This window comes from Microcaecilia unicolor, chromosome 4, assembly GCF_901765095.1.
Source record: "Microcaecilia unicolor chromosome 4, aMicUni1.1, whole genome shotgun sequence".
NCBI lineage: Eukaryota > Metazoa > Chordata > Amphibia > Gymnophiona > Siphonopidae > Microcaecilia > Microcaecilia unicolor.
The window spans coordinates 174,830,788-174,852,944 of record NC_044034.1 but is presented as its reverse complement, the minus strand read 5'-3'; the positions used below and the strand labels follow the sequence as shown (position 1 = coordinate 174,852,944).

General features: G+C 47.7%; 1 protein-coding gene across 1 annotated transcript in view; it reads left to right on the top strand.

Moving 5' to 3' along the window:
• The window catches only part of CTR9 (CTR9 homolog, Paf1/RNA polymerase II complex component), a 280,854-nt gene extending 261,635 nt beyond the window's left edge, over positions 1–19,219 (top strand). Inside the window, exons 24-25 of the mRNA XM_030200983.1 lie at positions 8,890–9,002; positions 17,556–19,219. Coding sequence (XP_030056843.1) covers positions 8,890–9,002; positions 17,556–17,973 — 531 coding nt within the window. The 3' untranslated portion in view covers positions 17,974–19,219. The remainder of the gene's footprint in view (positions 1–8,889; positions 9,003–17,555) is intronic.
• The last annotated feature ends 2,938 nt before the right edge of the window (positions 19,220–22,157 follow it).

The window sequence follows — 22,157 nt, the reverse complement described above, 5'->3', positions numbered from 1 at the left end:
GATATATAGCTGCTCACAAGTTATCAAATATAACTGATCACAGGGCCTCATTGAAGAGATTCTTCTGTCTTTTCTTCCTGGCTATGACTGGAGAAAAAGCCAGTACATCCTAGCTGCATTTTGAGCTCCTGGGCCAATCAGAGCCCAGAACAACAAGTTTTAAAAAATAGCTGGCCACATCACTGCAGGTTACCTCTTATCTGAGTTAACTAAAGAAGGAACAGTCAGTTCTCTTTAACAGCTTTAAACATAAACATGCACCACCTGCTGGCCAAACTAGAGAAATACACTTCAAGAAATAATACAGTTTTACAGGCTTAAATACCCACTGTTTTGTCACACAAATAAAATGAAAAATAAGATGATGCCTTTTTATCGAACTAACTTTTGATTAGCTTTCAGATGCCAAAACCACCTTCAGATCAGTATATTGCTGTTACGATACCCTGCCCTGATCTAAGGAAGGAGGTTATGACCGCCAAAAGCTAGTCAAAAACGTATTAAAATTAGTCCAATAAAAAGGCATTCTTCATTTTTTTATTTGTATTGTTTGACCTTTACCATGGCTACCACACTACTATACGATATCACTAAATATAAATATATTTTTTTCTACTTTTGTTTAACCATTTACTTTTTCTTAGTTGTGTTGGTCCCAGTCTCTGATTTACTGTCCATTTGTTAATTTTCTCGCTCCTTTTCCTTTCAGTTTTCTTCAATTTATTTTTATACCTCTCTATCGAGTCTTCAATTTCACTCTTTTTACAGTATCCTACGTACAGCCTTCCATCTCTTTCCCTCACCCTAGCTGTCTTATTCCTCTTCCTCTTCCTCTTATTCCCCAGTCTTTCACTAACTCTATCCTCTCTCTCTCATGTCCACCCTTGGCATCTTCTGCCTCCCCAGCTACTGTTGCTTCCCAGGACTGTTGGTATTTCTCTGTTTATTACCCTCCTCTCACCTACCAACACCCATTCTGTTAGAATATCAATGAAATGCTTTGATGTCCCCATGCATACCCCCACCCTCCCACTCTGTCAGACTGTCAAAGTAATGCTTTGATGTTTCTCTTATATATACTACCTGCTACCACATTTGCTTATTTCCAATCTGACGAAGAAGGGCAACCTTCGAAAGCTAATCAAGAAATGTATTAAGTTATGTCCAATAAAAAAAGGTATCATCTTATTTTCTTTTCCATGTTTTATTTTGTTTGATTTCTATTGATAACCTTTAAGAGTGGACTAACACGGCTACCACACCCCTCTACACTTCCCAGGACTAGCAACAGCAAAGCTGTCAAGGGGCTGTAACCTGCATACATAGTGGCTGCTGGCTCTGCCAAGGAACAGGAGGTTGATGAGATCGGAGGGGGCAGGACCGGCAGCCACACATATGAAGACTGCAGCCCCGCGACAGCGTTTTGTTGTTTTGTTGCTGCTGGTCTAGAGAAGCAGCAGCAGTGATGGAGGTGGGGAAGGTTATTGTGCGTTTGATGTGTGGTAGTTTCTAAAAAGGTGCACGGTCACACTGCTTGGAAGAAACGGTGGTTCTCTGAGGACAAGCAGGCTGTATTATCCTCACAAGTGGGTCGACGTTTGCATCGGCCTGGGAACCGGCATTTCCATAGCAAATAGAAAAAACTTTGCCAAAGCCTTCTAGTGCGTGTGCACCGTGCATGCAGGGACTGACTTCCTGCCTGCTGTGCAAGCGCATACCTCGGTTTTCTTCTTTCCGCGACGAGATGCGGCAGATTTATTTCTGTCCTCCTTGAAGTGCCCAGGAAAGAGCTTTCGTTTTTTTTTCACTAACTCGACTTTTAGTCACGTATTTTTTCATTTATTTAAATATTTTCTTTTTAAAAAAAAAGGTGTATCCTTTATTTCTTAAAGTTCTTTTTTATCCCCTGGTTTAAGTTTATTTTCTTTTTCGACGTGGCCGGGTTTAGGCTGCGCAGTCGAGTTTCTACCCTTTTTTGTGCCCTTTTTACTTAGGCACAATCGTGTCCTTTGATTTCGCCAGTGCTGTTTTTCCTTCCATGTCATCGAAGACATCAAGCGGCTTCAAACATTCTACTCGGTGCAACCGGACCATCTCAGGTACAGATACCCATTCTTGGTGTATTCAGTGCCTTGGGCCCGACCATAGCCCAGCTCGTTGTGCCCTGTGTCTTCGTATGAAGAAAAGAACCCAACTAGCTAGAGAAGCCTAACAAGAAACTTTTTGGGGCTCGGTCTGGTCCTTTGACATCGGCATCAACATCGAGAGATGCATCGGCGTCGGGAGCAGAGGTACACATGGCAACTGAGAGGCCAAGACATGCTGGGAGCAGTGAGGCATCGAGTGGGTCTCCACCTATCTCGAGGCCTCCTGCTGTGCAGGCCCCTCGGGACCGACCATCGTGGGACCCGACCCCGAGGCGACTTGAGGATTCAACGTCGTCCTCATCAGCACCGAGTGAAGGCTAAGAAGCTCTGGGGCATCGAAGGATTCGGCACCCGAGAAGCGTCAGTGCTGGGAGGACTGCGCCCCCTCCATACAGGAGGGGCCGATGCGTCGGCCTCTTAGCAGTCCAGTTCTTGCTCCTGGGCCTCAACCGATTCTGCCACCGACTGCTCCAGCGGCTCCCCAGCGTTCTCTGATGGCGGCTCTCGACGAGCGCATTCGGGCCTTACTTCCAGATCTTCTGGAAGGACGGCTGCGTCAGTCTGTTTCGGCGTCGGTTCTTGCGCCTTTTGTGCCGTCTGCTGCAGCTGCATCCGGCCCATCACCTGCGGTGAGGTCCCCGTCCTCGGTGCCGCTTGCATCTCTGGTGTCGGCTGCCACTCAGGTCGACTCCCCATTGACGTTGGTGGAGGAAGCTTCACTGCAGTCCATGTGGGCATCGGCTTCTTGACATCTCCATCGAGGACGTCGATCCTCAGCATCGAGGCAGGCTCAGTTTCGGAGCTCCCTTAGGGAAGTAATTTCCAATAGTGAGGAGCACTCGTGGGAATCAGAGGAAGATGCCAGGTACTTTTCCTCCAATGAGTCTTTTGGGATTCCCTCTTAACCTTCCCCTCCACCTGAAAGGAGACTGTGTCCTCCTGAGAGCCTCTCCTTTTCATCGTTTGTGCGGGAAATGGCGAGGCCATTCCACTTCTTATGGAAGTGGAGAATGAGCCCATGGCTGAGATGCTAGAGGTCCTGGACTACACCTCTCCACCTAAGGAGGCAGTGACGGCTCCTTTTCATAAGGTACTCCGGGAAGTCCTTATGCAAAACTGATTGTTTCCTCTGTCTGCGCCCATGATCCCTAATAAGACTGATTCCCAGTATCAGATCCATGGTGAACCTGGGTTGATGAGGTCTCAGTTACCCCACAATGCCATAGTGATGGACTCCGCCCTCAAGAGAGCCAAGAGTACTAGAGACTATGCCTCAGCGCCCCCAGGCAGAGAAGCTAAGACCTTGGATTCTTTTGGGAGGAAGACGTATCGGTCCGCTATGCTCGCTGCCCGTATCCAATCTTACCAGCTCTTCACGAGCTTTCACTTGCGGAACTCGGTGAGGCAGCTGTCTACCTTAGTTGATGCCCTCTCTCCGGAGCAGGCCTTTTCGCCAGGTAGTTATGCAGCAGAAGGTGCTTACGTCACTGATGTGGCATCCAGAATTTCTGCTCAAGGTATAACGATGCACAGACTCTCATGGCTGCGTGTCTCTGACCTAGACCATTCGGTCCAGCAGAGCATGGTTGATGTGCCTTGCTGTGGGATAACCTTTTCAGAGAGAAGATAGAAGATCTGGTTGACCAGATCAAAAAGCACAATGATGCTATGGCTTCTCTCACCCACTGGGCGCCTTCTGCTACAGCCTCCTCAACCAGGAAATTTTTTTGGGGGGGACGTGGAGTGCTCCCTATTCCTATGTTAGGCGTAGGTACACCAGCTTCTCAGCCCCAGCGCGCTCATTCTCGTCAACAGCGATTGCCTAAGCTCCCTGCTGCTCCCCAGCAAAAACAAGGGACAGGCTTTTGACTGGCTCCAGCAAAGCATAGCCACAGTAAAAGCATCCATACCGGGCAACTTGCCGGTTGGAGGGAGGTTAATTTTTTTTTTTTTTTTTTAACCCAAGGTGGCCTCTCGTATCCTCCAATTTGTGGGTTCTTCAAATAGTCCGGTTAGGATACACACTCAATCTGGAATCCAGACCTCCAGATTGCCCACTGGGAGCTCATTCTTACAGTTCCCAGCACAAGCAGGTACATGCAGAGGAACTGTCCGCTCTTCTAAAGGCCCATGCAGTTGAACCCGTTCCACTAGGGGAAGAAGGGCTGGGATTCTATTCCAGGTACTTGCTTGTGCAAAAGAAAACGGGGGATGCGTCCCATCCTAGACCTACGGGCCCTGAACAAATTCCTAGTCCGAGAAAAGTTCAGGATGGTTTCCCTGGGCACCCTTCTTTCCATGATTCAGGAAAATGATTGGCTATGCTCTCTGGACTTAAAGGATGCCGCCTGGGAAATGCCCTGCGGAGGAATAAGAGAATGCTTTGCCCAAGAGGAGGCCTGAGCCTGCGTAGAATGCACCCGAAACACGGCAGGCGTATCCTTACCATGCAATAGATAAGCGGACGCCACAGCCTCCTTAATCCAGCAAGCAATGGAAGGCCTTTGATGCCACCTCCCCTTTCTGCGGACCGGCAAACAAAACAAAAAGATGTTCCAACTTAACGAAACTCCGCCGTCCAGCGAACACTTCAGCGTCCTACAGACATCAAGCCTGTACAAGGAAGTTGACTCCTCCCACAAAAAGGACGGCAAAGAAATAGACTGATTAACATAAAAAGGAGAAATTACAACATGAAAAGGAGAAATTACCCTGGGTAAAAAGGATGGAACTGGCCGCAAAGACACCTTCTCTTTACAGAAAACCAGAAAAGGCTCCCGACATGATAGAGCCTGCAACTCTGAAATACGCCATGCTGACATGATGGCCACCAAAACCATCACCTTGAGAGAAAGATCCTTCAGGGAGGCTTAGTGAAGATGCTCAAAAGGGGCATTAACTAAGGCCGACAGCACCAAATTTAAATCCCAAGGAGGAACGACCGGCTGAACCAGTGGTCTCAACCATTTGACACCCTGGAAAACCCAGGAAACATCTGAATGGATAGGTAAAGACGTCCCCTGAATCGGGCCCCGAAAACAGGCCAGAACTGCCAGTTGCAGCCAAAGGGAAGACTACAACAACCCTTTCTCCAGTCCACACTGAAGGAATTCCAAAAGGTTTACAAGCGAAGCCCACAGGTGAAGCACCTCTCGCTCTTCACACCAAGCCTCAAAAATACGACAAACTCATATGTAGGCCAAAGAGGTGGAATGCTTCCTAGAACTCGGCAATACAAATCACACCCGCAAGAGTACCCCTTCTTCAACCATCTCACCTGCTGAACAGCCAAGCTGTAAGCGAGAACCGAGCCACATTGGACATGAGAACAGGACCCTGCTGTTGCAGACCACCCTCCAAGGGAAAATGAATCTGATCACATACCTACAACAGAACCAGATTAGCATACCACAGCTGGTGGGGCCAGTCGGGTGCCACCAGAACTACCTGACCTCCGTGACCCTGAATGCGCTGCAGAACTCGACCGATGAGTGGCCACTGAGAGAACACAAATAGCAGACCTGAGACATCCAGGGCTGAGCCGATGCATCCAGACCCTCTGTCAATGGTCCTTTCGACAACTGAAGAACCTTGGGGCATTTGCATTCTTGGCTGTGGCCATGAGATCCATGATCGGAGGACCCCACCTGTCGACAATAAGTTGAAACACAAAGAGAGCCGAACTCCACTCCCCCGGATCCAGATGATGGTGACTGAGATAATCTGCTGCCAGATTGGCGGAGCCCACCACATGTGCTGCTGACAGCAACTGTAGATTCGGCTCCGCCCAGTCCATGATCAGGGCTGCTGCTGTTGCCAACAAGAGGGCTCATGGTACCTGGAGGAGTGGCCTAGTGGTTAGGGTGATGGACTTTGGTCCTGGGGAACTGAAGAACTGAGTTCAATTCCCACTTCAGGCACAGGCAGCTCCTTGTGACTCTGGGCAAGTCACTTAACCCTCCATTGCCCCATGTAAGCCGCATTGAGCCTGCCATGAGTGGGAAAGCGCGGGGTACAAATGTAACAAAACAAACAAACCTCCCTGGTGGTTGACATAAGCTACCGCGGTCACATTGTCTGAGAGCATGCGAACATCCCGGAGATGAATCAACCGTTGAAAAGCTAACGGGACGAGACGTATTGTCCGAGTCTGCAGACGGTTGATCAATCAGCGGGACTCCTCTTCTGACCAGTGGCCCTGGGCCACTTGCCCCTTACAATGGGGTCCCCACCTGGAGAGACCGGCTGATGACTTTGATCCTGAAAATTGGGTTGTTTCAGTTCTTCCCACCATCTTGAACGAGTTTGCACCTCGTGACATTTTCAATGCTGACGAAAACGGTCTCTACTGGCGAGCGATTCCTGATGGAACACTTGCATTCAAACAAGCCGAAACTACAGGAAGTAAAGCTTTGAAGGACCGACTGACGATCCTCCTTTGCTGCAATATGGATGGGAGTGAGAAGTTGGAACCACTCATCATTAGAAAGAGCAAACACGTTGCTTCAAGAATGTTAAGCGACTTCCTGTGTCATACGAGGCTAACACAAATTCATGGATGACTGGGGAAATTTGGAAGCAGTGGCTAAAGAAGTTAGACACTAGAATTCGGGCACAAAAGCGTCAGATTTTGTTGCTTTGTGATAATTGTGCTGCACGCAGTGATGATGTCAGGCTGTCTTAATGTCAAGGTGGTCTTCCTGCCACCAAACACTACCTCTCTGATACAACCTATGGATCAGGGCATAATAGCCAATTTCAAACAACATTATCGGGCTCTTGTGCTACGTCATCTGATGAGCATTATGGATGACCAGACTGGCAAGGATAAACGTGCTGTTGAACTGGCTCGTAATCTATCACTGTTGGATTCCCTGCATATGCAGAAAGAAGCCCGGAATCATGTTACACAGGCAACCATTGTGAACTGCTACAAGCGGGCAAGCTTTGTTAGGGATATGGAGAGGGACGAAACAGATGCAGCTGTTGCAAATGCGTCAGATGAACAGGCTATTGACATCCCAGCCGTTGTTACTGAAGAGGCATTTCATCACTATGTAGCTGTTGATTACGATCTACAAACAGCTGACAACAGCACTGATATCGAGATATGCGCCTACACGCAGGCAACGGCTGATGATGAAACAGATGATGAAATGAGCAGCGAGGCACATGGTGACGAAATTCAACAACCTCCTGTTACTTTTGCAAGAGCGCTGGAGAGTCTTAACACCGTGCAGGCCTATCTGGATGCCACTGGATGTCAGTGCTATGACAGTTTTTACCATCTGGCAGACGTAGTCTATGGAACGCACAGACACAAGAGTGTACAGAGGACTATGACTGATTACTTCAAGTAAACCTAATGTCAGTTAACGGAGACTGTATAACATCAATTAACGGAGACTATATTGTATGTATAATAAACAGTACTGTACATATGTTTATCAGATGTCAAGCTTCTTTGGGTCACAACGGTTAAGTGCACACTCTGCTTAATTGCATGTATTTCTTTGGTCCCAGACCCTTGCACTTAAGCGGATTGCACTGTATTTAGTTGTTTGTTTTTTTACTAAGCTGTATTAGCTGTTTACATGGCTCATTAGCAGTTAGCATGCACTAATTCTTGCATATACAGCTAACATGGAGTGGCATGCTAATTGGGTGGAGGATGGGCGGGGACTGTGCCTTACAGTTAACGCGGAAGTAGTTACCATGCATTAACAATTAACACAGCAGAGGAAGAGGCCTAGTGGTTAGAGCAGGGGTGGGCAACCTGCAGCCCACGAGGCAAATGTGTCCCAACTATTGAATTTTATTTGGTTTGCAAGACTATGGGAAGTATACCCAGAAAACATAATTAGCCAGAGTTTTGGTGAATTTTAATACTGTATTTCACAAATATTTTCAGAATAGCTGTTCTAACAGTTTGTTTCCATCATTTTTTAGTTAAATTTTTACTTATTATCACAGAAAATCTAAGGAGCACTGTTCATTTCCTGTTCTGACATTACGTTAACTTTGCAGCCCTCTGTGTATTATTGATTACAAACAGTTTTGACAATCTTTAAAAGCTTTCTTATTTCAGAAATTTATGTTGGCTAAGTGAGATTTGATTGGATTGTTTGTACTTAATGTTTTATGCCTGAGAATGCTGGGTTTTTTTTTAAATTTTTTTATTGTGAGCCGCCTTGAACTTTGCGGAAATGGCAGATGACAAATGTAATAAAGGTTGCCCACCCTTGGGTTAGAGGAATGAGCTGAGAGTCAGGCTGAAAAAGGGTTCAATTCCGTTTTCTGCCACAGATACTTTGTGACATTGAGCAAGTCACTTTATTTCCCATTACCTCTGGGGAAGGATCATAACCATACCTAAATACCTAATCACCACTGTGCAGCACTGTGTACATCCAGTAGCATTATAAAAAGTCTTAACACTGCAAAGTTATCTAAGTAGGTATAGCTAACTATATGTATTATCCATAATGCGGTTAACACCCAATAAAGAAATTTTCTCTGGTTAACTATATGGGAAGTTGCTAAAAATGCCCACAAAATGCAGAGGCTTTGTAGTTATTGCACAGTAACTGCACTTTAGTAAATACCTCTTAGACAATATTCCATTTGCAATACCTATACCTAGGGTAAGGGATTACTTATGAAAACAATGCTGCTAAACCTTTTTTCCTAAATGTGTGATTTTTAGAGATCAATATATGTATATATTTTTTATTCCATACAGCCCAAGCCAGAGCGTGTGTCAGCTGCAAAGGGTAAATTCAAATCAAAGGCCATCATTTCTTCGAGTGATGATTCTTCATCAGATGATGAGAAACTTAAAATTGCTGATGATGGGTATGTCCTGTTTTCTTTTAAATTGTAGTTATATGTTTATCGAAATCTTTGCCCCCCCCCCCCCTCCCCCATTTACTAAGCTGCACAGCAATGCTGACACAGCCCATTCAAAATGAATGGGCTGTGTCGTCATTAGTGCACATCAGCTGCTAGCACAGCTTAGTAAACAGGGAGGTTAGAATCTTTTAAACATTGAGAACCCGATGCCCAAAACTAACTCCAGGCACTGACGGGAAAGTTGACATTTAGTGCTGAGCAGCAGATTACCACTTCAATTTTAACACATCATTAATTGGCATGCTCATTACTTTGACCATGCTGCGGCAATTTTTCTGCGCTAGTTTCACAGAAGACTTTACCACGAACCTTTGAGCATCGGCTTCTGAGAAAGTTATCAGAATTTTTTAAAAAACCCATCAAACATATAAATGGCAAGTGACCGACTCACTTGCAAATGCGCAGTAGAGATTTCCCTCTCCGTCCCGCCCCCGCGCCAAGACGTGATGACGGAACAGAGAGGGAAACTGTGCTGAGGAGGGAACTGCTGAGGTCGCTACCGCTCCTCCCCCCCCCCCCCCCCCAAGGTCACCGCTACCGCTCCCCCCCCCCCCCCCCGAGGTCACTGCTACCGCCTATGTCCAGCATTTATCCTGCCCCCCCCCCCGGGGTCACCGCTGGACCCTCTCCACCCGGGCCTTCTCTTCTCCATTGAACTTACAGCGCCGAAACCGCAGCAGGCAGATCAGTCTTCATGTTCAATTGTGAAGCGCTGCGTACGACTGGTAGCGCTGTAGAAATGATTTATAGTAGTAGTAGCTTCCGTCGGCCTTCCTTCCCTGCCTGTGTCCCGCCCTCGCCGACGTTACATCACACGAGGGCGGGACACAGGCAGGGAAGGAAGGCCGATGGGAGGCGATCTGCCTGCTGCGGTTTTGGCGCTGTAAGTTCAATGGAGAAGAGAGGGCCCGGCCCAGGTGGCGGGGGGAAGTGGCGGCTACACCGGGGGGGGGGGGGGGGGAGGCAAGAGAAATGCTGGACATAGGAGGTCTCAGAAGGAGGGGGCCTTGGAGCTGGGAGGGATGGACGGAGGGGAGCCTTGAAGCTGGCTGGGAGGAGGGTGGACCTTGGAGCTGGGAGGGAATAGGGGGAGGGGAGGGGGCCTTGGAGCTGGGAGGGAAGAGGGCCTTGGAGCTGGGAGGGAAGCAGGGAGGATGCTGGACATGGGAGGTCAGAAGGAGAGAGGCCTTGGAGCTGGGAGGGAGGGCAGGGGGCCTTGGAGCTGGGAGGGAAGGAGTTACACATCAAAATAAAACATACCAATACTCGCCCGTTTTAATGGGCTTAACACCTAGTATATATATATATATATATATATATATATATAGAACAACTTAACATTTGACCAGCTGGGATGGAAGACCACAGCAGAAGGACAGAGGCAGATAGAGGGAATGGTGTATAGACTGGGAGTAGTGAAAACACTGATCAGAGGAGGGAGTTATACAGATACTGAATATGTCAAGCAAAATGGGGGAGCCCTGGAAGCTGTGTGATGGAGAAGAAAAAAATATCTTTAAAAGAGAAATGAAATCAGACACATATGTCAAAGTTTGGAACACACTATTTTTAATTCTGAAAGGACAAGGTTGTAAGGATTTGAATACAAATTATATAAAGCAAAGCTAATTCCATATCATCATGCTGATCAACCATAGACTGGTGGGTTGTGTCCATCTACCAGCAGGTGGAGATAGAGAGCAATCCTTTTGCCTCCCTATATGTGGCCATGTGCTCCCCAGTATGTTCTCTATCTCAGCAGGTGGTGGTCACACACAGCAGCAGCTCTGGCTAGGTCTCCAAGCCTAATTTTTAGGTTTTGTTGAGTACCTGGGGTTGAGGGCTCTTCTTGAGCAAGTGCAAACCTGGTGGTGCCAGGTCCCTCCTTTTCTCCCCCCTCCCGCTGGCTCCGTTAAAAAAAAAAAAAAATTTTGGACGTCCTTAAGGACGTTTATTTCAACGTTTATTGCAGCTGCTCACTGGGACACCAGTTCGTTACAGCTCGGAGCGAGAAGCAGGTAATTTTACCTTTTTATAGTGGGCAGGGGGTTCCCCGTTCGGTCTCCACGTGGCTTATGGCGTCAGAAGGCGAGGGCGCGAGGATTCGCTCCCCGGACCGCATGGGTGCGTCTAGCGGGGATGCGGGGATTTCAAAACCTGAATCGCCTTTGTTAAGCATCAGTTTGGAGGCCGGTCAGTGTCCCGGTTCTTCCTCCGGTGTGGCGGTTTTTCCCGCCATAAGCGCCCATCCCCCGCTGCTCGCCCACTCCATGTTGGCCGGCCACTCTGCTCGGACGGCTTCTTCTTGGGCTGCCCTCGAGCTGGGAGACGTTAATACTATGGTCGCCCTTGATTCGGGCGACGGTAAGAAAGCGGCCAAAGTTAAGCGCCATTCTTCCCGCGCAGCTCCTTCTCGGAGTTTCGCGCCGGACGCCATTTTGGATGCGCAGCACGTTTCTCCCCCGCTCTTGCGAGCGCCGGTTGAGGGTGCGGCTAGGGCCGTGGCCCAAGCTGCAGAAGTGCACTGTTTGGGGGGATTCTCCCCTGAGTTCATTTTGTTGCTGCATCAGGCTTTTCTTATGCAAAACGCTGCCCCTGCCCCCCTGTCTGATAAAGGGGTTGAGACCTCCGGAAGCAAACGCCATCGCGTGGATTTCCAGGCCCTAGAGGGCTCTGTCTCCTCTGATGTAGATGAGGGCAGCGTATCTGAGTTCTCCCAACGGTCCTTTGGGGATTCCTTGGAGGAGACGGATTCCCGCTCGGATGGAGCGGATGACCCCTCTGCAGCGCGGATCTTTCGCTCAGAGGATTTGCCCAACCTGTTAGTGCAGGCCATGAGCATTTTGAAGATTTCCTCTCCGGACGTCTCTCCCTCAGCCTCTGTTGGCTCCGCCATTATGCTGGGGACGAAGCGCCCGCCTAGAACCTTCCACGTGCATGAGACCATGCGCACCTTGATTTCGGCTCAATGGGATGTCCCAGAAGCGAGCCTCAAAGTGGCTAGGGCTATGTCCCGCCTCTATCCTCTGCCTGAAGGTGAACGTGAGGCCTTTCTTTGGCCTACCGTGGATTCTTTAATCACTGCGGTGACTAAGAAAACGGCGTTGCCGGTGGAAGGTGGCACGGCCCTAAAGGACGCCCAAGACAGAAGATTGGAGGCGGCCTTAAGGTCGTCCTTCGAGGCAGCTGCTTTAAGTTTGCAGGCCTCAGTTTGCGGCTCCTATGTGGCCAGGGCGTGCCTGACGATTGTGCAGCGGGCTTCCCCCTCGGATCCTTCCTTGAGGGCTGATTGGCCGGCCCTGGAATCGGGCTTGGCTTATTTGGCAGACTTGCTGTATGATGTCTTGAGAGCCTCAGCTAAAGGTATGGCTCAGACAGTCTCTGCGCGGCGGTGGCTTTGGCTGAAGCATTGGTCTGCGGACCACGCCTCTAAGCCTTGCCTGGCTAAGTTGCCTTTTAAAGGCAAGCTGCTTTTTGGGGTCGAGCTGGACAAAATTGTGACCGATCTCGGCACGTCTAAGGGCAAGAGGTTACCAGAGGTCAGGGCTCGGGCCAGTGGTGCTCGCCCCGGTAACTCCAAAGGACGGTTTCAGGAAGCCCGTCGGTATCGCCCGGGCAAGTCGGGCTCCTCTGCCCCCTCTTCCTTCAAGAGGAACTTCTCCCCCAAGCAGCATTCCTTTCGCAGAGACCGCCGTCCCGGAGGTGCTTCCTCCGGTCCTCCCCCAGGGTCTCGTACCCAATGACGGGGCCCTGGTCCATGGCCCAGTGCAGATTGGAGGACGCCTGTCCTCGTTTCTGGGCGAGTGGACCAGGGTAACTTCAGACGCTTGCGGTGCTGGAAGTCATCAGAGACGGCTACAAGCTAGAGTTCTGCCGACCCTTAAGAGACGGGTTTGTACACTCTCCCTGCAAGTCTCCGGTCAAAGCTGTGACAGTGCAGCAGACTTTGGACAATCTGATCCGCCTGGGTGCGGTCGTTCCGGTGCCAGAAGATCAGCTTGGCAAGGGACGTTACTCCATTTACTTTGTGGTACCAAAGAAAGGAGGTTCTGTACGGCCTATCCTCGACCTCAAAGGGGTCAATCGGGCCTTGAAAGTTCGGCACTTCCGAATGGAGACTCTCCGCTCTGTTATAGCGGCAGTGAAGGCAGGGGAGTTCCTGGCATCCTTGGACATCAAGGAAGCTTACCTGCATATTTCCATCTGGCCTCCTCATCAACGCTTTCTGCGTTTTGCAGTCCTGGGCCGACACTTCCAGTTCAGAGCCCTCCCGTTCGGGTTGGCTACTGCTCCGCGGACCTTCTCCAAAGTAATGGTGGTCATCGCGGCCTTCCTACGAAAGGAAGGAGTACGAGTCCATCCTTATCTGGACGACTGGTTGATCCGAGCCCCCTCTTATGCAGAGTGCGGCAGAGCTGTAGACCGGGTGATTGCTCTTCTGAGCTCCCTGGGGTGGATCATCAACTGGGAGAAAAGCCAGCTGCGCCCGACTCAGTCCCTGGAATATCTGGGAGTTCGTTTCGACACCCAAGTGGGCAGAGTGTTCCTGCCGGACAATCGAATTGTCAAGCTTCAGGCTCAGGTGAACAGTTCCTAGTAGCCTCTCCTCTTCGGGCTTGGGACTATGTGCAGCTATTGGGCTCTATGATGGCCACGATGGAAGTAGTGCCCTGGGCCAGGGCTCATATGAGACCACTACAACTCTCTCTGCTGCAGCGCTGGACTCCAGTGTCGGAGGATTACGCTGTGCGCCTTCCCTTGGACCTAGCGGTGCGCAAGGTGCTGAGCTGGTGGCTGAGGACAGACAAGTTGTCCGCAGGGATGCCTCTTTTGACCCCGAAGTGGGTTGTCGTCACGACGGACGCCTCTTTGACGGGCTGGGGAGCCCATTGCTTGGGAAGGACAGTGCAGGGGCTCTGGTCTCCTGCAGAGGCAAAGTGGTCTATCAACCTCCTGGAACTCAGAGCCATTCGGTTGGCGCTTTTGGAGTTTCTCCCGGTACTGGCGTTGAAGCCAGTACGGGTCCTGTCGGACAATGCCACAGTTGTGGCCTATGTCAATCGCCAGGGAGGTACCAAGAGCGCCCCTCTAGCCAAGGAGGCCATGAATCTGGGCCAGTGGGCGGAAGCGAACCTGGAACAGCTGTCGGCGGCCCACATTGCTGGAGTCATGAATGTCAAGGCGGACTTTCTCAGTCGCCATACCTTGGATCCCGGAGAGTGGCAGCTATCGGCTCAGGCGTTCTTGGACATCACGAAGCGCTGGGGCCAGCCGAGCCTAGACCTGATGGCGTCATCGGCCAAGTGCCGCGCTTTTTCAGCAGAGGACGGGACCCTCGATCTCTGGGAGTAGATGAGGTGATGAGCTGGGCAGAGTGTCCCTTTGTGGGTGTAATTCTCTAAGTGCTGAGTCCTGCGGATGGAGCTTTGATATCGACATACTGAGGAGTTTCTGGCAGCACATGACCACATATAGGGAGGCAAAAGGATTGCTCTCTATCTCCACCTGCTGGTAGATGGACACAACCCACCAGTCTATGGATTGATCAGCTATGATTAATGGAAAGAAAATTATCAGGTATGATACATAATTTTACCCTAGTACTGTGCAAAATATAAAGACAGCAGATGTAAATTTGAAAAAACTAACAAATACCAATCACCACTTTACAAATTAACAAACAGAAATAAAACAAATACAGAAAATAAAATAATACCATTTTATTGGACTAATACATTTAGCTTCCAGAGGCCAAAATCTCCTTCCTCAGGTCAATACAGTATAGTTCTGTTACAGTATCCTATCCTGACCTGAGGAAGGGGATTTTGTTCTCTGAAAGTTAAGTCAAAATGTATTAAAATTAGTCCAATAAAAAGATTATCTTATTTACATGTTCTGTTTATAAACATTAACACAGCTAGAATACTATATCCTAAACCAAATAATAAAAATATATATTTACAGTTTGTTGTCTCTGGTTTCTGCTTTCCTCATCTTCTTTTCACTGTCTTCCTTCCATCCAGCATCTGTCTTCGCTCTCTCTCTGCCATCCAGTGTCTGCCCTCTCTAATGTCCCTTCCACCCACTGTCTGCCCTCTCTCTCTGCCCCTTCCATCCACTGTCTGCCCTCTCTCTCCCTTCCATCCACATCTGCCCTCTATTTCTGCCCCTTCCATCCACCATCTGCCCCAGTCTGCCATCTCTCTCCCCCTTCCATCAGCATCTGCCCTCTCTCCCTTCCATCCACATCTGCCCTCTATCTCTGCCCCTTCCATCCACCATTTGCCCCAGTCTGCCCTCTTTCTCTCTTCCCCCTTCCACCCACCATCTGCCCTTTCTCTCTGCCCCTTCAATCCGTCTGCCCTCCCTCTCCCATCCATCTAGGGTCTGCCCTCCCTCATGCTCCCCCCTTCCATCCAGGGTCTGTCCCCACCCTCCCCAATCCCCTTCTTCCCTTCGGGCACCCATCTGGGCTCCCCCACCCTCCCCAATCCCCTTCTCCCCTCTGGGCACCCATCTGGGCTCCCCCACCCTCCCCAATCCCCTTCGGGCACCCATCTGGGTTCCCCCACCCTCCCCAATCCCCTCCTTCCCTCTGGGCACCCATCTGGGCTCCCCTTTGAGCACCCCTCTGAGTCCTCCCTCCTACCCGACACACCTACCAGCTCCGTTCTGCTCCCACCCTGTCCTGCCTTTAAAAAAATTTTTTCGAAGCACCGGAGTGGCAGGCAGCACCTCGCGTCTGCCCTGCTAGTAAAAAGCTCCTCGACGTCGTCGTCGGGCCTTCCCACATTGAGTCCTCGCGTTAATAGGAAGTTACCTCAGAGGAGGGCGGGACTCAATGTGGGAAGACCCGACGACGTCGAGGAGCTTTTTACTAGCAGAGCAGACGCGAGGCGCTGCCTGCCACTCTGGCGCTTCGAAAAAAAATTTAAGGCGGGAGCAGCGGGAGCGGAGCACCCCCCACCCGCTGACACCTGGGGCGGACTGCCCCCACCGCCCCGCCCTGCCCTTGCTACGCCACTGCAAGAAGCTGCATTTTGTTTTGTCATTGATGGCACCCCTAGGCCTGAAAGGTATGCAGTCTGAGGAAGAAAAGAAAGGGGAATGTTGGCTGCCATGACACCAGCAACCTACCAGTATCTTAACTTACAACGTTGTGTAAGCATGGCTGGCAGGAATGCAAAAGAGAATTTAGTGATCAGCGATACTATTTCCAGTTCTTCAGTGTTACTGTTTAGGAGATATCTATGATACAACTTGAAATGTTAAGTCATTTGTATTCAGCCCTCACACTGAAGTGTAGTACCTTCCTTGGCAATCTAACCAATGAAGCTTAGGAGCTGAGAAGGAAAGAAGAGAGCCCCCCTCTGCTTTTTAGTCTCGTGCTATCAGCATTGTGTGTCAGAATCCTCAAGTTTCTCCATCAGTTGTTTTAGAAACATTGTTTTACAATGCTGTTTTGTCTGAATTTAAAGATTGCTAATTGGGACATGGTGGGAACACAGTTAAAATCCCTGAATGGGATTATTAAAGAAGGCATATGCAAGTTTCATAGACAAAAGAGCATGGTTAAAGCAGATTGTGTGTTTTAAAGGACAATGATAATGCATTATGCCCTCAAATAAAAACAAAACATACTTTTGAAATATTTTGTGATGACTTCTTTTTAGCTTCTTAGCCACATTGAACTCATAGTAACATAGTAGATGACGGCAGAAAAAGACCTACACGGTCCATCCAGTCTGCCCAACAAGATAAACTCATAAGTGTATACCTTACCTTGATTTGTACTTGCCTTTTTCAGGGCACAGACCGTACAAGTCTGCCCAGCAGTATTTCCCGCCTCCCAAGCACCAGTCCCGCCTCCCATCTCCGGCTCTGGCATACTCGAAATCGTATGGGAAAATGTGGGGTATAAATGTCATAAATATTAAAATAAGGATATGTTTTCAAAAGCACTTATGTGGCTAGATTCTAGTTCTGGTTACAAGTGCATTTTGTTTTGTATGTCATCACACTAAACTTGTAAATTTTGGCCATAAAACTGGAGGAATAGCTAGAGCAGTGGCCTACCATTTTATATACATTTTATATGTATATTCTGCTGCTATACATTTAACATATATGTACAGTTCAGACAACAGAAGTCTTATTGCGGTATGGTTTTATATTGATAGTGCCACTGAATATACATTCAAAAATATTTAGATTTAGTTAGCTCACTAAACAGGAGCCCCCAAATTTTAGCTAGAGGTGGCTGGTATTGGATTAACAAAAAGTCCCTTTCAAAGAAATCAACATCCCATGAAAATCTGTGCTTAGGTAGGCGGAAGTGGGAGAAAAATTCTGTTGGAGATCAGTCAGATTTTTGAGATGAACAGTTTTATCTGAATTGCATTTACCTTTTACACTTTCTCTGCAGAGATGTGGTGCACCTTTAAAATTGCTCACAAGAGCACACATTTTAATTTAGGTTTTTGTTGTTGTTTCCAGGAACGCCAAGAACAGTAATAGTGATTCAGAGGACAATGAGAATGAGCAGCAGCCTAAGAAGGTTCTGATGTCAGAGAGCGACTCCGATGGCAACAGGAACAAATCAGGCAGTGAGGCAGGTAGTCCACAGAGATCTAGCGCCCGTCCCTCAGACGATGATTCGGATAATGAAGGCTGGGCCAGAAAGAGGCAGCGCTCTGATTCAGAACAGTCCGACAATCCCTCTGTGCGCTCAGAAAAAAGTCGATCTGTGGTTTCAGAGAATGAGTCTCCTCTGGGTTCTCCTGCTGCTGATTCAGATGGGGAATCTGTCAGAGGATCTGAGAACGAGGGCTCTGGCAGAGGTTCTGCTAACGAATCTGAGCAGGAGGTATCCAACAATGATCAGTCAGAGCATGGTTCTGATGAGAGCGATTAGAGTTGGGGGATTGCAGATCTTGTATTTTATTGTAAAATATGCTTAAAAATACTGGATTAGGCTTTTATAATCAACAGTTGTGAATAATAAGAATGCCTATGATGTGGGGAAGCTTTGTCAGAGTGATATTTTTCCCTACAGGGTTTTATAAAATAGTAACTTGTGAAAGAGAGGGAAATTACACTGTGACAGAATTTAGATTGGCCACTATATGGTGAAGACTGTATTTAGGTCCAAGCAGCAAAATGGTGTGCTGAAAAATCACATTCTGTGGGTGAAGTGATCAGCAGTCATAACAATACTGATATTTAAGCTTATTCTAGGATGGTTGAAATAGTCTGTGAAATCTGTATGATCTCGTGTGCAGAATGTTGCATACCATCCAGCCCCAATTAAAGGAAGGGCATGAGGACTGCTTTGTATCAGGATCAGTGGTCTTTTGTAGGAGGATCACTAAGGATTATTTTTACATATTGAAAAAAGTGTTGGCTGTTGTGTAATTTCTTTAAATGTCAGTAAACATGCTTTTTAGTTTTTGTCATGGGATTTATTTTTCCACAGTCAAACAATACAGGTAGAAAGTTTGTTTTATTAAATGATGCTTATATGCCTGTAGATTAATTACAAATGTACAACTTTCCAGTGGGAAAGAAATAAAAAAAAATTGGAAGAAAATATCAGTTGTTGCTCTGTAAAAAAAAAAAAAAAATTGATGTGAGCTATGTAATAAATGCTAGTAAGCCACTTTGAATGTAGTTTCAAAAACCACAGAAAGGCAGGTAGATTGTCATTCCCTTCTCCCTCCCCCCTTTATTTAATTACTCTGTGAATGTATTTTGCTGTTATAAGAGCAGCTTCTTGTTGTGTACTAGTAACATAATAGAAATTTGGTCCTAAGCTCTGAATTTTAACCTTAGTGGTAGAGGTTTGTTCAGATTATCTAGTGCCTCCTTTTGTACAGGATCATGTGGGCTTAGTAGGGACATCAATGCATCTACATACACAATAGAACAGTTGGACTTGTTGCATAAATATTAATTTAAAAATAAAGCCCACTGAGATACTTCCAAATATATAAGAATTAGTTTTCTAGTTCAATGTTAACAATCCAGATCAAATGGCACCTTCAGAAAAAAAAATGCTGTTTTAATGCCAGCTCCTATACTGTGTGACATGTGTTGCTTGTCTCTTCTGATCCCATGGGATTGGCTTTCCTGTATAATAAAAATATTTATTTTCTTTTGTATTAGTTGAAACAATAGTGCATTTTTGTACAGTTTGTATTGTCTATGCACTATTTTCATTGAGATATTTAAAATACATCAACTAGCTATTCACATTCTTTTGTAGCATCATCTGTACCTGCCTTCTTTAAGTAATACCTTCTATCTAGGGGCTAGTCTTGGTCTGGGGAGGATCTGCAGCTGTCATGGTGTGACTCAGGGCTGGTCTTAGCAATTGCAGGGCCATGTGCAGATCAGTTCAGTGGGGCCCCCTGCCAACATGATGTTTAAAATTTTTTTTTATTTCACATAAAGACAAATCAAGCAAAACTAATTCAACTAAGCATGCTATCATAAGAAACATTTGTGTTTAAAAAGCAAAACCATGTGCATGTAAGGACTGGATAAATGAATTAAAACAAATGCCTTTAATATGTAATAGTTGGTAGTAATAATGTAGCAGAAATTAGATCTTACTTGCTAATTTGCTTTCCTTCACTCCCTTTGGACAGGCCCAGAATGCAACTGATGGGTTGTGCACGCCTTTTAGCAAGTGGAGACTGAAATATCTGAATCTAGAGAGAGCCAATAAGAGCCCTGGCTAACTGTAACTAGACTCAATATTTTAAGAAGAAAGCAAGCCTCTTGTGTGCCACAGGGAAACTTGAGAAGCCACCCCGAACATACTATCATTAAACATATGTCTCTTGCATAATATGCCTAAACCAACAATGTGTAGTACTATTATAATTTTTTTTTTTGTAATAAAACAGCAAACTCGCAAACCAGCTCCGCCAGAAAAAAAGAACGAAGCTACTACAGACGAAACCGTCTTCTCTGCCAGGATCTAAAGTGAGGGATCTGGGCTGGTCCGGAGGCACTAAAGGAAAGCAAATTAGCATGTAAGATCTAATTTCTCCTTCCTTAACGTCCCTTCGGACTGGCCCAGAATACAACTGATGGGAAGTAACAAAGCAGTATCTTATGGGAGGGACGCTAGCAATCCCGCCGTGAGAACACTCGCACCAAAAACAGCATCCTGATGACACTGAATGCTTCAGTAATGCTTTGAAAAAGAATACAAAGAGGAAGATGTAGTCACAGATTTCCAAACGAGGAACTAGGAAACGTTCCGCCCATGATGTAGCTTGACCTCTGGTAGAATGAGCCTTTACACCTCCTGGGATAGGCCTTCTGGAAAGAAGGTAAGCAGAAGCAATCATCTCTTTAAGCCACTTGGAACTAGTAGGCTTAGATGCTGCCAAACCTACGCCTAAAGCTCTGTTTCCTTCACATAGTGTTTCAAAATTCACCTGACATCCAAAAACCATAAGCAGAGTTGATGCTCGGAAACTGAGGAAGAACCTAAAATGGGCAAAACCACAGACAGACATAAAACCGTGACAAGACCTTAGCCAAAAAGGAAGGAATCAGATGGAAAATGACCCACTCCTTAGAGAATTCCAAAAATGGAGATCTACAAGAAAGAGCCTGAAGCTCTGACACCCTCCAAGCTGAAGCAATGGCTACCAAAAACACCGTTTTAAATCCTTCAGAGAGCATGAAGTCAAAGGCTCAAAGGGTGCCCTAGTAAGAACTGACAGGACCAAATTCATATCCCAAACAGGAAAGATAGCCCGAGAGGGAGGATTCAAAAGACTCGCTCCCCCAAAGGAACCGAGAAATATGCGGATGGCTAGATGACAGGAGCGAAGCATCATGGCAATTACCTTGGCAGAGAAGCCGCGCTTCGTCAACCTAGCCCACTCAAGGGTCAAGCCGTAAGACAAAATCAAGCCAGGTCTGGATGACCCACCGGACCCTGAACCAAGAGTCTGCAAAACTCTGACAGCCCTGCGTGGAAGACCGAGAAGGCGCACGAGATTGGCATACCACAGCCAGCGAGACCAATCTAGAGCTATCAAAATTACTAGACCTCTGTGCGTCCCGATTCTTTGAATTAGACGACCCAGAAGAGGCCACAGAGGGAAGGTATACAGAAGACCTGCCAGCCAGGACGGAAGAAGAGCATCCACTCTGCCTTGGGATCACTCCTGCGACTGAAGTATTGAGAGGTACCTTTGCATTTAGATTTGAGATAAGAGATCCATGACCGGAAGTCTGCAATGCTCCAAGACTGCTTGAAACGTCTCCGCCTCGAGAGCCCATTCTCCCGGGTGTAGAATGTGATGGCTGAGAAAGTCCGCCAGAACGACATCCCTGATATGTGAGATGCCGAAATGGTGACCAGATGACTCTCCACCCACCTCATGAGCAGCGCTGCTTCTTGCTCCAGGAGATGATTCCTCATTCCTCCCTGATTAACATATGCCACTGCTGTAGCATTGTCTGACAGAATGCGCACTGAGTGCCCTGTGATGAGAGGGTGGAAGGCTTCCAGTGCCAATCAAATCGCCCTGGTTTCCTAGAGGTTGCTCGAGGAGGAGGCCTCCTGGCGGGACCAAAGACCCTGTTACGTCTGTGCTCACCTCGCCCTCTGGAGGCCAGAACCGGTGGCTGCCCGTTCCGGACTTTAGCCCAGTCCGGATCTTCCAGGCTGCCGGATTTCTATGTCTTGTTTGAACCTACTCAGCTCCTGTAGTTGCCTGGTGATTCCTGCAGTGAGCCTCAGTTGCTGCTGGGCTTATTAGCCATTTGGAAACTCTCTGCCTTTGCATCGTCTTAGGCCCTGGTATGTGGGTGCTTGTTGCACTTCAGCCTGAGTTTGATTCCTTGTTCTAGTTCCTTGCCTGTTTCTGTTTAGTCTTTGTGTTGCCTTGCTTGTACTGTCCTAGTCTTGATTCTTAGTTGTTTTCTGTGTCTAGTCCTGGTTTCTCTGTGTTTCTGGCAGCTTTCAGTTCGGTCTTGTTTGTCAGTGTTTGTGTTTCTTGTTTAGTGGCTGCGCTGGCAGCTTTTAGTCCTTCTCTGTTGTGTGTTGCCTGTTGGTATCCTGCGCCTGCC